This window comes from Haliotis rufescens, unplaced genomic scaffold, assembly GCF_023055435.1.
Source record: "Haliotis rufescens isolate VD_foot unplaced genomic scaffold, xgHalRufe1.0.p SCAF_11, whole genome shotgun sequence".
Lineage (NCBI taxonomy): Eukaryota > Metazoa > Mollusca > Gastropoda > Lepetellida > Haliotidae > Haliotis > Haliotis rufescens.
The window spans coordinates 7657097-7675171 of NW_025963791.1; the positions used below are offsets into that span (position 1 = coordinate 7657097).

Below are 18075 nucleotides of genomic sequence, written 5' to 3' on the forward strand. Positions count from 1 at the left end.
CGCCACCCTTGATCAACGTGTGAGACACATTAATTTTGCATTCTGTAAAGGTTTTTTTCCCAGCTGCATATCATTTACACGTAACTCTCAATGTCTTTTCTGTAGCACATGCGGGCACATGAAGATCCAACAGCACTTAACTACTCGTTCCATGAGATAATCACTGCAACAGAAATGGCGCCGCGGCGAGTCCGAGAATTACGCAGCCGTTGTCTCAACCCCGGGACCTATGCACAGCACCTGATGCGATGGCTGGACTACTTCTCCCCCAGACAGGTAGCAGAGTTTACTGAGACCCACCTCAGCCTTTCATTAGTCCCTGTAGAGAACACTATGCAATGACATCTGGAGATAGTAGTTGTTTTAGATTATAATTATCCTCAGTCATTAGAGAACGATCCTTGCTTATCTGTTGTAATATTTTTGCATTCTGTTATATCTCCATACAGTCCAGTTTAAGTGATGTGATGCTAAGATTTCTTGATTGAAACCATCCGCAATATACCAATATATGGCATCATTTACCTGATATCACCAGTACGTGTCTCTCCTTGCGTTCTGGCTCACATGAAGATCTGTAGACATCTCCAAAGTAGTTTAATGAGATTGCATAATGATTTCGCCCTCTCTGTTGCAACACTCCTGAAAACATATTCAGTGTTCCTACTGCGCAATTCAATATAGGGCTGTCTCGGTAATAGCAATGTCTCCCAAAAATAACATACATCTTTAAAATACCAGTCAACAAATCTGAACTGAAGTACGCAAATGAATCCTATTATTACACTATCTGGTTTTGAAAACACATTCATTGTATATCTGGGCTAGGTTTATAATATATTTTATTTTTATTTTTCAAAATTTTGTTCATTATTGTTTACAAGTTCCAAGAAATTGTGTGAACTGACTATCAGATTGACCCAACTCACTGTTATTTACAGCAACCACGATCAGATTACCGCTATTGATGCCTTGAAATGGGTATATATACTCATTAAAAGTAATTTTTGTGGCAGTTTGAGTATTGTATGTCAACATAATGTTTTTGCAATCCAAGTACATGTACACCTACGGCTTAGTTTTTTCGAGAAAATACATACAGTAATCTTACTTTCTGCATATAAAAGAGTATCTTAGAAAGCAGGAAATACAATTTAAATGGTAAATCATCACGTCTAGTGATGTTTTATGTCAATTTTCAAATTTATATTGACCAAGTTTGTTACATATCTGTTTGTTCATTTGAATTCACTAAACATGCTAAAGGGATATGTTGTATTTTGTTACTGCGCATAACACATGATCAATCATTTTTGTTCCCCTTGTTTACACTACGAATCATAAAAAACAACTATTTTTAATGTTATATTCAAACTCTGATATGCAATATGCGGTGTAGATCATGTTAGGTAGGCCGAGCATGTACTGTTGTGTTGGTCACAGGGGTCCGGAAAATTTAAAATCCCAATCGGACATTTGCATTTAGGCCACGCCCCCTTCAAATGGCGTATTTTAGTACGACATTTTACACACACATTACAAGTTGTTACGTATTCATAATATGATGAATTATGAATTGTTTCAATTTAAGTGTTTAATTCACCGGACAATTAATAACAAATAATATCATTTTAGATATATATGGAAAACATACGTTTGTTTCTGTTATAATAACGATCTGTTAACGTAGTGAACGGTCTAATTAATATTCATGAGTCTGCTCAAGTGTACGCGTTGTAACATTTGGATCGAGACTATTATCCCATATTTGGTTATCACGTGACCTCACGGGAAAAGGTTTTTTTTAAACTAAAGATTATTTAAAAACAAGACAGATAATATAATCATAAATCCTAAAATATCGTTGATAGCAATAGTTATTTGAATATTTTTTTCATCTGTACTTAATTATTGACCATTAAAAATTTTGATATCGATCGTCACAGAAAGCAAAATGGCGGTCAATCAAGATTCAATATACAACTAGCTACTGAAAACAATAAAATCTGCAAATCCTCATTGTATGTCAACTAAGTGAAAGTCGTTAGCCACGACTTACAAAATGATTATTCAGACTTTGAGGGTTTGGCAGATCCGCTCGACTGATCTGCATCGGTCAACTGGCTGTCGTCACGCTTTCGCTTCTTGTCTGAGGTTACGTATCGTAGCATTGTGAGGATAATGAGGTACATCGATGATGCAAGGTATTTATGTACAGTTGTAAACACATTTTACTCAAATTAACAAGATGTTCTCAGTAATTAATCCTCGATTAATCAGTGTCAACTCAGTTTATTGCCTATTACAGTGATTGACAGATTGGACTATCATTGTAGGTACGATGTATTTATAGCAATCAAAACAAACAAAGCTTGTCAGTGTAGATAATCTTCATTGTGTTACAACTGTAGACAGAAACTGCTCAGTCCTAACTGTTGATCATGTCCGGTCAAAATTTAAGAATGTCCGGACAATACTTTTTAAAATGTCCGGACAGAAAAATTTAAATGTCCGGTATGCAATATTTTAAACCGGACATTTGAGATTCCCAATCGGACATGTCCGGCGCATATGACAGTTTCCGGACCCCTGGTTGGTCATCTACCCCCTACGAATCCACCTCAGTTATTCCGCTGATCATCTATGACACTCATCAACTTTTGGACCTCTAAGTTAGCGTTGTCGTAAGGGATCACTGTATTTCAACTAAAAGTGCAATTCAAACATTCTTCCTTTTTTAATTAAATATATTGAGGGGTCACTTGTCCCAACTGCGATTTTGGATGTAGCATTTTGATTGGTTGTTGGTTTCGAGCACATGGGCAGGAGAAATTTTGAGGTAAGTTACTGATAACAGAGATGGAGATAGTGACGTCACTTCCGAAGCAAAGATATGGTGGTGAATGGAGATACGATTTTCTGGATAATCGAGGATTTTTGTAAACATTTTCTGACTCTATAGATTTTGTAAGTTATGTTAGAAGAAATGCATTTTACAATCAAAATACATACCATCCAGGATCACCAAATTACACTTTGTGAGTATAGATGAAACATTTATTATTCCAGGCTACAATTATAAGGAGTGACAGTGTAAGAAACCCTTGGGACAATCTTTCTACATGTTTCACATATGCTGATGTTGTTCTCTGGCTTTACAATAGTTCTTGCTGTTTCAATGTGGGATAATTCTTTCGAGGTGTTGGTGTTCACTGTCTAAAATGTATGAAACATATGGATCAATGTCCACACATTGCTGACCCGTGAAGATTCTGGGTAGAATAGGTCTTCAGCAACCCATGCTTGCCATAAAAGGTGACTCTGCTTGTCGTAAAAGGTGACTACCGGGATCGGGTGGTCAGGCTCACCGACTTGGTTGATGCATGTCATCGATCCCAGTAGCGTGGATCGATGCTCATGATGTCAATCACTGGATTGTCTGGTCCAGACTTGATTATTTACAGACCGCCGTCATATAGCTGGAATATTGCTGAGTGCAAACAAACCAACAAACCAACCAACCAACCACACATTACTTGCTGAGACGATTCTGTACTCTTCTCTGACCAAGTAGAAGATTTGCAGTACTCCTGGGGGCAGAGGTGGCCCTGATGTCTTTGGCACCACAGTTTGCTGTGCATAGTTGCATGCAGTAGACACGCCAGAAACCTGTGATAGTGGGTTTGAATCCCCCTTCACGCTAATTATGTTTCTAGTTTTGTCAGGGGCGGTCGGGTAGCCTAGTGGTTAAAGCGTTCGATTCCCGACATGGGTACAATGTGTGAAGCCCATTTCTGGTGTCCCCCGCCGTGATATTGCTGGAATATTGCTAAAAGCGGCATAAAACCAAACTCACTCACTCACACTCTAGTTTTGTCAGTACCAGACTCATACATGTGTTGCTCAAATTATCAACAGACCTACAAATGATTAGTTTACTTTCAGATATAACTTAGATACTGAGTGAAAATAATTTAAGTTAATTTAATCAAGGAGGTGAGGTGATGTGAAATTGGGTTTAACGTCGCGTCCAAGATTATTGCACTTATATAGCGACGTGCATGTACGTGTGTGTGTTTGTGTGGCTGCTTGTACTAGTCCGGACTGATGCCGATTTATAGTGCTAGCTCACTGAGATACCATGCCGCAGTTTTAACATGAATACCCCACTCAGACACAGTATACTGACTCCGAGCCGACCAGTCCTTGTTTTAGCCCTTTAATGCCGAGCGCCAGACAGGGTAAAAACAAGTACCATCTTTTAACGTCTTTGGTATGACGCGGCCGGGGATCGAACCCTGGACCTTCCGCTCTCCGGGCGGACACTCTACCACAAGACCACGGAGGCAGTCATTTAATCAAGGAGTGTTGTGTTGTGTTGTGTTGTGCCTTGAAAGACAGTACACCCACTGTCAAAGATTTGCTCTTGTCTCACAAATGAATAATTACTGCATTCCAAAAAGTTGTTGGGTAAATGATCACTGACATGAGAGAACAAACAATGTGTTGCTGTTGGCATGGTTGGAAGGAAGGAAGGAGAAGTCTTCACTGTTGGAAGGGAAAATGTTAAATTGTTGCAAATAAGTTTGCTGGCAATGGATTGCAGCTATGTTAGATATATGGGACAATAAAATAGCCCTAAAATATAATTCTTGTGAATACCCAACCTCTTTTACATTATAGCCATAAATTCCTGTTTATGCTGATAACCACACTACAAATTTTTAATTAATTTTCAACCGACATCCTTTTCACTGCCAACATATATAATAGTTGTGAGGGAAATCCTGAAGTCTCAGACTTTGTTGAAGAAGGCTACATGTTTATTTGCCTTGGTAGACTTGGTGAGTTGCCAGATCGAAGCAAGATATTCTGGGCAAGTTGAACATCCTAGCAGATTACCTGTCCTGGAAGAACAAGATCGCACCCACGGAATGGTCACTACATCCCAAAATACTCAAGTGGATCTCAAAAACCAACTACCAGTCTACATCAGCCCTGTACCAGACCCTCTAGCACTCCAGGCTGACGCCCTATCTATACTTCTGAAACTTCTAATCTAGGATGTACAATGTACTACCACCAGAAGTGAGCCATGGGAGACTTCAAATCCGGACTATATGTCAATATATGTTAAATGGCATAACAGAAATTATGTCATAAAAGTTACCAATATCCTAGAAGTGGCGATACTCCCGGGAGTGACGTCATAGATGACATCTACATCAGAAATGATGTCAGTTTAATGAGGTCATAAGGAATGACAACTGAAAGTGACGTCACAGGTGATGTCATCACTGGAAGTGACATCATAATGTGTCTAAGTATCACATTGATGGCTAAATATATGTATAATATAATAGTAATATGACGTCATTTATGTCTAACCTAGAATTGTTGGAAGGTTATTAGACATAATCATTCCGTTTTGGTCCCTTTTGTATACATTTATATGTATTCCTACTTCACAGAAGCCAACTCTCTAAGGGATACTAGATACCAGATCCCACCGGTAACTCTGCTGTATACTGGCTATGATGTAATAGAGGTAGGGTATTCGCAAGAATTATCTAACAATACTTGTCATTGTGTATAATTCTAAGAATACTACCTCTATTACATCAGGAATTAATCCCTCCCACCTTCCCCAAATATCTGCCTTTAGTTGATCAATGATGAAGGTTATGGGTTGAAAGAAGTGAGGTGTTCCTGAGTTTCGCATGTAGAGTTGCGTCTCTTGCGAGAGATAGGGTTTCCCTCAAAACTATTAGATATGTTGGCAGTGAAGAGGACGTCTGTTAAAAATTAATTTAAAATTTGTAGTGTGGTTTGAGAAAATTCCAATTTTTAATGTAATCAAAATCCTGACAATGTTTTATTTTGTGATTATGAATTTGGCTATATTTTTCTTGAATCTGATATGCCAAATGTGATGCATGATGTTTAGACTGTGGTACCATAGAGTTACAATATAGTTCCTTTTCAATACCTACCAGTGTTTCAACCAGGACTCTAAAAACATGTGGGAATTACCATGTATTTTTTAAAATGTATGGGCACCAGTTATTTGGCACCCCAAAACATAATTTGAGTTCTAACTTATACAAGTCTGTTTTGATACTATAATTGTTGAGATTGATTTTATTGTCTGGTTGCGGGGCACAGGCGACAACAGTTGTCTCAGGCATGGCTGTTTGCTGTGCAGAGTTACGTACCTTAGGCATGTCAGAAACTTGTGATTGTGGGTTTGAATCAGAAATATGTATTTGTATACTTAAATTGCATATATTCCTACATCTGATCTTTCATTCTGATACGAGATTGCATGAAAATGTGAAGACACCTCCATTGGAGGTTGTGTCTGGTGAACTCTTTTTACAGCCAATCAGAGTCAAGGCTTCTAAATTCTTGATTCAAGTGAGCAAAACATTCCGATAAGCATATTTGATCTCTGTATATACCTGCACCATTATATTGTTGTGGATATTTTATACATTCTGTTTTTTTATGAGCAGTTCTGTCTACAGCCAACAGGGTGTACTATTGAGGGTATATTTGTGTTCTGTGGCAGTTTTCTTTTCCTGAGATTAAAATTTCAAAATCGACATGGTAAAGAAATGAAGCCAAATTGTTTTAGAAAGCTGACATCTGATTGGCTCAAGATCCCATTCATCCTGACTCACATCCAGTCTCTGAAATGAACATTTTTTACAGTAACAACTGTTGTTAAATTATGGTTATGAAATATAATAAAAAGGAGCCCAGAGACTATCTTCATTTTCAGATACTGCAGTAATCTAGACTTGCCAAATAGTATAGACTTGCATGGGCTATATTAGATATATTTGTTTAAGGGTCTGTATGGCAGACTAGCATTCATCCTTCCTTTAGATTTGGGCAGTCTAAGTTAGCTCATGTTTCACCTGACGTGACCTTCTATTGAGTTGTCATCACATTGACATTGATCGATAGGTATCGTATCAGAGTAAAAGATCTGAGTACCGGTATATTGAGATTGGACAATGATTTCCCCCTCTCTGTCTCAACACTCCTGAAATCAGATATTTCAGCTTAAAGTGCATTTGAGTCTTCTTTTATGCATTTGCATATTGACCTCTGCCCCTTTGATCATAAGGATGTCGGCTGGAATAATACTCCACTGCGGAACACAAACTGTTGTGCATTGAGTGATCCGTACAGCCCTTGTCATAATGATTACTGTTGTAATATGTGTGTGTGTGTATATGCATGTATACTACTCAAATTTTGGTAGGGATAATCAGACATGTTATTCTGTTTAAATATAAACTTGACATATTATGAGAATATTTTTTGGTGCATCATGGAAGGGTAAAATGTCCCCATCAAATCTGGAACAGTACATATTGAGGGGAAACTTCTGCAAAGCTGACATTTTGAATGTAGATTTATCCTGAACTGATGTTCAGGCATTTTGATTGGTTGTTGGCTTTAAGCACATTTGCTGGGGAAATTCCGAGGTAAGTTATTGATAAGAGACATTGAGATAGTGATGTCACTTTCATAGTGAAGCTATAATGGTCAATGAAGATATTATGTGGATAATCCATGTTGTTAGTGAACATTTTCCTTCTCTAATGATTTTGATAGTTATGGAAATAGAAAAGAAGGAATTTTTCATTCCAAGTTGACTCCATCAAAGATAACCAAATTACTGGTTGTGAGTATAGATGAAACATTTATTGTTCCAGAATGCAACAGTATCGACTGAAAATGTAAGAAACCTTTGGGACAATCTGTCTACATGGTTCACATATGCTGATGTTGTTCTCTGGCTTTACAATAGTTCTTGCTCTTTCAATGTGGGATAATTCTACAAGGTGTTGGTGTTCACTGTCTAAATGTATGTAACATATGGTTAAATGTCCACTCATTGCTTGCTGGGACTATTCTGTATTCTGCTCAGGCCAGCTGAAAGGTTTGCAATACCACTCGGGGCACTGCACTTTGCTGTGCAGAGTTGCATTCCTTAGGCATGCCAGAAACCTAGGATTGTGGAACTGCATAACTTGGGGCTTTCCTACCACATCAAGCTGACACCTAGGGTTTTACTGAAATACTGTTCCAGAGCAGGATTACACCAGACTCACTCATTCATTTCTGTAGCTACTTTCCCTTCAAATTTACATTTACAAACAAAATGCATGGATTCTGATAAGGCATGGTATGGAAGGTGAAGGCTTATACCATGCATACCATGATTCTCCAAATGATATAATTATGTTCTCATGCTAATGACAAATGTGACTGACGTCATGGATTTGATTATCAATAGCATTAAAGATGTGATTATCATTAACATCATGGACGTGATTACCATCATCACTGATGGAGCCGGAGGCTAGTAGTATTAAACCTAATGCGGGATGCATAAAACGCCATGTACCCCTTGTGATCCTGCTACAACTTATAATGTTTCAGAATGACAGGAACATGTTTGTAAAACAAATATATTAAGCAGTCAAACGTAGAGGAAAACATGCTGCTTTTTGGCAAACTTGGGTGTGTTTTTTACAGCACATATGAATTTAGTATTTTCTATACATGCTAAAAGCTTATTCATTGTAGATTAATAAAATATGTGTAACGATACATTGGAGACGTGATATGATACGTATCCTGTAGGGCAGGGACAAGTCCAAATTTACTACCCGGGTACCCACCCCTCTATTACCCGACCCTACCCATGTCCCCGCTGTAGGTCTCAAGAGATGGGTAAAAAATGTCTGATTGGAAATCGTTTGACTGTAGCCCTGGAAATATGTATTTAGATGTACACGTATAAAACAATCTGGTCATGCATACACTGAACATGCTGAAGTTGTCTGAAGTTTTACCTTTATTCAAGCATATAAAAGTCAGAAGGAATGCGTACATAGTCAGGAAGAAATGTGAACATTAGTGAATTGTTGTGTATCCATGGAGTTCTAGATATTTTTTGTCATCAAACAATATATGACGTGACTAACCACGGGTCTGGGTAGTCCTGTAGGTACCCGGGTCCTACTCAGTACACACTCCATCAAAGTACATGAGTTACCCTCCCTGCCCTAGTTTACTGATACAGTACCTTTATTTCACAAGTTGATATTCTTCCTTATTGCATGTGAATCACATTTCAGAGATTGAAGATGTGATATTGTAGGGCAGAAACTTTTTAGCCTAGCAGGCACTGTAAACATTGCTATTCACATTCAACCAGGAAATACTAGAGCATCTGCATAAGCAGGTTGTTTGAAAAGTATTGTGATACAGGGGTTGTAAATCAATGTATAGTATCATGGGCCTTGTGTCAGGGTACAATACTGTATCGTTACACCACTAATGAACAAACAATTAGAAACATGTTTAGTATCTTACAAATCTGTGCCTACTCTCGAATATGAGTGACTGGTGATAATGGGAAATATTCTTACTTTCACAATATAAACATATATATGTATAGTGAAACCCTGATATTCTGGACTCCATTAATCTACCACTAATTTTGTTTGGAACACCTGTATGTGCAAAAATATTACTTCAAAACCCCACGAGTAGATAATTACAAAATTGGTTTATCTGGACATTTCCATTTGAAACCGAGTCATCAGGATAAACAGGGTTTCGCGATATATATTTAAAAAAAATTCTTTTGGGTTTATTTTTCAAAATATTATTTTGGGATCGTGCAGTAAAGTTGTTTGATGTACTTACATGTATTATATGTGTGTTGCTCAAACAGTTTTGAGAAGGTCAAGATGACATTGGTCATTCCTACAATGACCACAACTTGAGCTGTATGATGAGGCATCTGGAATGTAAGCAGGTGATGGAGCTGCTTCGAGTCCATGGGCTTCAGTGAAGATAAATAACTGCATGCACATCAGCTTGCTCCAACATTGGAATTTGTTTATAATGTGTACAAAATGAATGTCAGGAAAATCTATAACAGAAAATAACCTGAACAATTTAGGACTTAAATAAAAGGGGAGAATGAAAAGAAACATTATTGTCACTCTTGGTGAAATGTTCATATCTTAATATTTAGTTTTTGGAACATAAGGTCATCATGAAGGGTTTTTGAAAGGCTTCCAGACCTAAAGTATCACATGACAGGAACATGTCTTAGTGAATGTTTTTATTCTGTTTTTGTAAATAGACATGTGGAATAGTGTTTCATATACCCGGTACTGTTAGTTCTTGAATAATGAATATTGGGTATGTATGAGTTTATTTTATGTTCCAGCTTTTCATCATTGATGGCGAGCAGCTGCGGAATGACCCCATCCATGTCATGCATCACATTCAGCGCTTCCTGCATATAGACACATATTTTGACTACAGTCAACATCTCAGGTATTGTACAGATATAGTTATCACGACTGGATTATTGAGTGCTTTAAGTCTATATGAAAATATTTTTATATGATAAATACCCTGGGCTACCGACCATGCCGTCAGCAAGGTCAAAATCTGATGATACACAGTCAACAAGTCACCAAGCCTTCCCACCTTATCCATTTAGTCACCCCGTATGATAAGCATAAGATGCTTGGGGACAAGCTCTAATCCTCAATTTTCACAGGGATAAATGGAAGAAACTAGTCATTATTTAAGAAATAAACAACAAATGGGAGTTGTTTGTCATGTGTGTGTGTTATCCTGCAGTGTTTTATTGTAGATGAGATGAACAACGACCACGAGTCATTTATTTCTTATTTGAGATATCAACATTATGTACAGCCTCTTTAAGGATGACGATAAATTGTACAAGCTTTAAGAATATTTATCCGTATTTAAATAATAATGACTACCTCAATAGAATCTGACCTCGGCAATGTCGGACAAGTCCATTTTATACACAGGTGGGTATTTCCCGCATATTCTCACAATCCTCACGTTGACTACCTGTACCTTTCTCCAAATACTGATTGTCATATCTCATCGCTTTGGGATGCAATCTTTCGGCCATCGCGTTTATCTGCGTTGCCCAGCTACATCTATGGGGAACAACTCAGTAGACATTCCCCTCTCAAAAATAACGTTGTCATATTATAACAGTGATCATTATGACAAGGGATGTACTGATCACTCAATGCACGACAGCTTGTGTTGTGCAGTAGAGGATTATGCCAGCCGACATTGTTAAGCTCAAAGGGGCAGGGGTCAATATGCAAATGCATGGTTATCAATATCTTGGTGGCATAATATCATATGATAATAGGTACAAAACACACCCAGTCTATAACTATGAAAGTTAATAACAAATATACTATTCAAAACAAGTTAAAGAACACCCACAATTTGAAGTCTGTGCGTTGCAGTAACCACCATCCATGACAGATTAACTATATATGAAAAAATTGGGTGCTCGTAACTTCTTTTGAGAAGTTTATTACCCATAGGCACACAGATACGAGTGAAGTTATTTCAGAAATTCGAACTGAGCATTACAATTTTTGCTTCATGCTGATTGGCTAGTTCGTTCAAATTGTTTCATTTTTTGCGAGCCCCTTAGCAAAGTGACATCATATGAACTCATTGTTTCAAATGAATGAAGTCATTTTTTGTTAATGACATTTATTAATTCATTCACGACAGATAATCCATAATTCGTTGTAGCTTGTAGTTTATTCTCTTAACATTCCGCTGGACTACATCTAAGACTCTTTCTCTTGTTTCTCACAGGTATGATCCGCGGAAAGGCTTCTTCTGTCAAGTCCTCAGCGATGAAAAGAATAAGTGTTTAGGAAAGGGGAAAGGTCGGAACTATCCCCCAATGGAGGACAAATCAGACAGGATTCTAAAGAGATATTATCGCAAGCATAATATAGCTCTGTCTAAACTGCTGCATAAACTGAACATGGTCGTTCCTGATTGGTTGGAAGAGGATCTGCGATATCCCTGAGACTTGGTCTCTTGGAAACTTTTTAACAAAATGATGGTGATGCATGATGCTTGGAGTGGTTATCTTGGTGACTGGATCAAAACCTCTCAACTTCCAATGTTGCCTGTGAAGTTTTGTATGAAAACACACAACAGGGTCTCAACATGTTGTGACATAGCCGGATGGTGACGAAAACCTTTTGTTTAGACTTGAAGTTTCAATGACTATTTCTTGTAGTTAAAAAATGAAGATAGTCAAATAATTATCCGAAAGAATAGAACAGTTCCTGAACATGTAAGTGAAGCAGCTGTACGTAAGACAGTGTTGCAAAGAAAATAAGAATAAAAAAATAAAATTGGCATTTCTCCGCCCAACTATGAAAGAAATTTTGGATGTAAATCTAATAATTAATTTATTGTGTTCGACTGTTTCTTGTAGGCTAAGGTAGGCATGTAAGCATGTATGTTATTCTGCAGTCTCTACTCTGATTGGAACGACATGATAAGGCCCTTTTGAAGTAAAAGATATGTTTAAGTAACTGAGATTTTAGTTTCACTGTACGGGAATTTATGTGGGAAGAAAATATAGCAATGAGATCTTTTAGTTTTTTAATAGATTTTAGCAGTGTTTTGGTCTTCCTTGTCAGCAGTTGGGTGTGAGGGGTGTTTTGGTCAGTTGACGATCATCGTATATATTGCCTGACTCCACAAGCAATGTCTGGGCTGAGTTAATTGGTGCACAAAAGGAATTGCAGGCTACGAATTCAGCCACAGGAAACTGTTGAAATTCCCGGAGATGTTCCAAAATTGTGTTTCTTTGTACCTTGAGCAGAGCTGATAGCTGGAGGGAAGAGGCACAGAAGAAAGAAATTGCTAGTTACTACGGGTAACTGTTCCATTGCCTGGAGATGGTCAATTACTGTGGCATCTGTTCTAAGATCTGGATCCTGCTGATTGGCCAACCATGACAAAAGACACTGGGCCTCAGGTACAGAGGTGACTATTTACTAACACTAGAGTGCCCTGATGGACAAAGGCAAGATCAGGAAAAACATGCCTGAAAAACAAAACAGACTTACAAATTGGATGTATGAAGAGCTTGCTAAGAGGATACACCTATCGGTGTACTGTATGTATGATACAGTATGTAGTGTTAGATGTCGATGATCGATGATCATGACATTAAGATGCAGTTTTAACAGCATTGAGGAAACCAAAGTGCTACCTGAACTTCTGTGAAGTTACAGTGTAGAGTGTAGTTTTATTTTGTATATAGTTTCGCCAAAGAATGACTAGGTTAATCATGTTTAGGTAATTATATCAACTCCGTGATATGATTCTACCTCTGTGTTTGAGATGGATGATTAGGCTGAAGGGGTTCGTCGTTTTTGTAGTGTACAGCAGAAATGTACCCCAGGTCTGATCCCTATACAGAAATGTACCCCAGGTTTTCGTCTCTATACAGAAATGTACCCTAGGTATCGTCTCTATACAGAAATGTACCCTAGGTATCGTCTCTGTACAGACATGTACCCTGAGTATCGTCTCTATACAGAAATGTACCCCAGGTGTCGTCTCTATACAGAAATGTACCCTGGGTATCGTCTCTGTACAGACATGTACCCTGGGTATCGTCTCTATACAGAAATTACCCTGGGTATCGTCTCTATACAGAAATGTACCCCAAGTATACCTTAGCCAGAACCAAACTACAACAATACCCTATATGGCCACTGATCCACTGGATGAATCTATTTACCTGTCAGCTACCTGTTTTGGGTTTCACTTATAATGTAAAGGCTTGCATGTTAAGGAAATAGATTGTTGGTAGAAAATGGAACTGTGGTGTCAAAATAAATGGTGTCGATCTTTTAAGAAAGTTCCAGCAGCAAAAGCGATTCTGAAAACCACAATCTGATTATCACATCAATTCTTCCAGTAGTATTGCCAGGAACTGATTTCATGCACTGTTGAAAGGACACATCCAGTGGCCCCAGTGCTATCCAGGGACAAGTTCGGACACTTTTCTGATTTTGGTCAGGGTATATACCACTCAACATTTTCTTAGAGCCAAAATAGTCATCTTCAGTCAAAGATGTGGCCCTTAGCATTGCTGAGTAGTATATTTCTGTATACATATCTGTTGTACCCTCCACGGCAACAACCCCTAGATCATTGATAACAAAGAAATATAGTGGGGACAAAGCTATAATGTAAACAGTGATTAATTAGGGATGATGACGGAACGCTGTGTATCCTGTCTTGTCACAGATCTCCATGTCTTCTATTTATTGCCTTACATAATGTCTTCGTGAATATAGGACACTGTCACTAGCTGCCATTTCTTTGTATATCTGCATAATCAAAAGCTACAGTATTATATATCTGTTCTGTCAATGTGCTCCATGGAAGCTGAAGGGTTGTGACATGACATCAGCAGATGTTATAACACCTACAGAGGTTATAACATTGACAGGCTAAAACATTTAAAGTCCCTCTCTATTCTGCATTGTTTATTCACATATGGATCAAATTCTGTTATCAAATATTTTAGTATTTGTAAGCGATATATCAAAAGTGTTTTTTATTGTTATTATTTTGATAACAGTCACAGATACCTTCATTATTATGAAAGATCATATTTGCAATGAGAAAGATGTTATTTTCTATGATAGATTATTTTGCGATATATGACTATTCAGCTTAATCTAGTTTGCAGTGATATATATTTAGGGCTCTCATTTATTTATGACATGATATCTTCACACTGCAGGCAAATAACAGTAAATAATATATTTTGTAATATTTTTCTATGTTCATCAGAACTAAGGTTAATTCTTGAATGCAGGGCCCCATTCCACAAAGTGATCGTAGCACTACAATGATTATAAGCCCATGTTAAAGTAAGTTGTAGTACTACAATTGCTTTATGGAATGGGTTCCAGATCTTTAACATTAAATATAGCTTTCAGTCTACATGTTATTATACAAAGGGACACTGACGGCCAATATGTCACAATTCACGTTTCCCTCAGCTGTGTTGAAGGCCTCCCTTCTAGAATTAATGTACCAGTGTTTGCACATCATGCTTCTGATAGAGAATAATTCCGCACAAGTATCTCTTTACACCTACATATTAAGGGGCTTCACTTCACAGTTTGAAAGGCCAGACCAAATTTAAATTCATTTTTTTACATCTCATTATTTTGTTGATATATACCATATTGTAAGGTAAGTATCATGATATGTGAATATATTTAAAGTAGGTGTGTCATGACACCCCTAAAATATATGACAAGACTTAGGAACAAAGTGAATAATTGTTTGTTAGGGTTGAATAGTTTAAAAATATGGATATGAATATTAATTTAAGTCATTTAGTTTCAATCTGACACCATTTTACTGGGTCTTATTGTGTTCAAAATGGAGGTTAAATTCCTCTGAAAAATGAAAAAAACAATTTGATCTGGCCTAATAATGATTGGTTAACTAATTAAAAGTGTAAGTGTGTAGAGTGTAATACGTGTATAACCTATCTTGAATCAAGATATGTTACAGAGACCAATGCTAATGCTATAATAATAAGTTCTTTACAGATATGTTTGTTGCACCTAACATGCTGTAGTATCTTTTTTATATTGTAGACAAACTCTCCATCAGCCTTGTTCGTCAAGAGAATATTTTTGTGTCCAGATTACCCCAAACTTACTGTCAATCCTGAATACACACCTGCCAGTGATGATGGTACATTTTTATTATCATTTCATGTACCTAATTACCATGCATGCATTATCCTAATCTTCATCAGCATTGTTTGAGAGAATGTATCTCAAGGGTTTGGGTGCAGCCATGGAAGCTAATTGTTCTTTGCATCATCGACATCGAGGAAGTGTGTTGCATATAATGTCGTTTCTACTGGCCAGTCTTCTGCTTCCTTCTGAAACATTACACTGCAGATTCCACATTTGGGGCAGATATGGGCACATACTCAGATCTGTGTCAGATTATCATATAATATTAATAACTGGCAATTTCTATAGCGCTAAACGTTGTATAGCTTCATATATAGCAGCAGACTTTTGAGGATCAATGTTGTGATTTCTCTGGATTATTTGAATCATATCCCCTTTGGAACAGCATCTTCGGTGCAGGGATTGCATATTGGTACTTTTCTTTAAAAATGTTCCCTGAAGTTGTATCGTTGAAATAGAGTTGATAAAATCCTGAATATTTTCACACTTCCCCATTTCAGGATTTAGAGCCTTTACTGGATGAACTTGTTGGATTTTTGAAAAATTATTCGAAAATGATTCTGCTTTAGAGTCTTTCAAATCTGGTTTCTTTCTCTGCCCGCATAAATCCGCCATAAGAAAACCTTCTTCATGTTCTATGGTGTCCGGCTCTATCGTTTTCAACTGATCGGTGTCTATCGATAATAGACGTTGAACTTACATGGCGTCATCACAGGCATGTAACACTTCATATAACATTTGAACTGATTGTCCATTCACGTATAAGACATCATTGCAAACATGACGTCATATAACAATGAAAATCTGCCACAGATCTGAGAATATGCCACAGATTAGAGTCTGCCATGGATCTGAGTCCTCCATATATGTGACTGTGTCTTTGGTGGCAAGGTGTTTGTTTTCTAAGACTTAGGCTAGCTCTGCCATCTATTAATTCCACAATAAATCAAAATGTGCAGAAGTATGTTTCTTGAAGCCTAGTCTGATATTTAGTTTCAAATCTACCAGAGACTTACCAGCATAAAGTAATAAGAGGAAAGAGGCCTTATCAAAATGGAATTGTGTCTAGCTGATCTTATGATCCATTAAAACAACATTTAGGCCTGTAATGATGCTCTGTGTCCTGATACGTGTGTTTTGTACAGTCATGATGCGATATACCCTGGTATGACATGTTGCATAAAAATCCAGACACTTGTCATATTTGGGATTAAAATCAAAATTTCTAAATTGACAGAAAACCTGACCAAAACATATAAAGTACCGTTAAACTTGGGTCCATGAAATCAACAATGGTTTGAGAACTACAGTGAATGTCGGCAGATTTCTTTTTTTACAACCACCTCCTCAGATATGTGTAAGTGGCATCTCAGAAGCTGTTGTATCAAGGAAGAGTGTACTTATAGACTTCGACTTCATTCTTTCAATGTGACATTTTGGTACAGATGCTGGTACTTTTATCAAGCTATCATTATTTATTATTTAAAATGACTTACAAGATAAAATTATGTAACATTTATTAATGTAATGCTTTAAAGGTAGTCATCAAGTGCTCAGTCAAGTTGTGACTTACACCAGAACAAGGCTTAAATTATCATGGAATTTTTATCATCACTTGTTTTTTCTGTAAATATGGCCTAACAGGTTGTTATAGCACTGATGTCATGTGCAAAATTTGTTGTGACAAATTTAGTTCACAAGTTACCTAAAGTCTTCCATCCTTTGGGTACTGGTATTGCTTGATAGCTTTCTTTCATGTGATTTTTCTCAGGGGAGGGTGTAAAATGCAAAGCATAGCCTGAACTGTACAGACATGATACATTTTTTATTGAGCATCTGACAGCAGAAGCTGTGCCATGCATTGAACATCCTCCACTAAAACAAATCACATTAAATCAAAACATTTATATGACTGTTTGTTAAACAACAGTAAGTCAGATCATCAAGAAAGAATATTACGTTGGTAGAAATAAATGAATAAATTTTGCTTTGGTTTCATTAAATGATAGTTTGTTGTTGAGTTGCAATTACACAGTTGGGGTTTAGACTCTTGGTGAAACAGTGCAGTAACAGATGGTACTCAACATCATGGTAAGATGACACTATGAAACATTCAAAATGCTATGATTATTTTACAAACATGAATGGAAGCTGTTTTTAGTGCTTTTCACACCTATAATATCTGTTATGGATGTAGGAATAAAATATTCACATATTCTGAACATTATTAACATAGGATTTCTCTTTGTAGTAAAAACTGAGCACATCATTTCATAAAAGTATCCCAAAAAGAATCCATGATCCATATCTTGTTTTGTTCAGTATATATATATATATACCGTATTCGACGTAATAAGCGCCCAGGGCGCTCTCAAAATTAGAAATAGGGGGGCTCTTATTAAAATATTATTTTGGT

The 18075-nt window shown here is 37.2% G+C and overlaps 1 protein-coding gene across 2 annotated transcripts in view; it reads left to right on the top strand.

The window, feature by feature from the left end:
* LOC124151756 (bifunctional heparan sulfate N-deacetylase/N-sulfotransferase-like) overlaps positions 1-18075 on the top strand; it is a 46197-nt gene extending 28122 nt beyond the window's left edge. The window contains exons 11-15 of one of the 2 annotated variants that reach the window (XM_048392174.1): positions 106-276; positions 3070-3093; positions 7731-7754; positions 10268-10377; positions 11710-18075. In XM_048392174.1, coding sequence (XP_048248131.1) covers positions 106-276; positions 3070-3093; positions 7731-7754; positions 10268-10377; positions 11710-11929 — 549 coding nt within the window. In that variant the 3' untranslated portion in view covers positions 11930-18075. The remainder of the gene's footprint in view (positions 1-105; positions 277-3069; positions 3094-7730; positions 7755-10267; positions 10378-11709) is intronic. The other variant, XM_048392175.1, reaches the window with a different exon arrangement.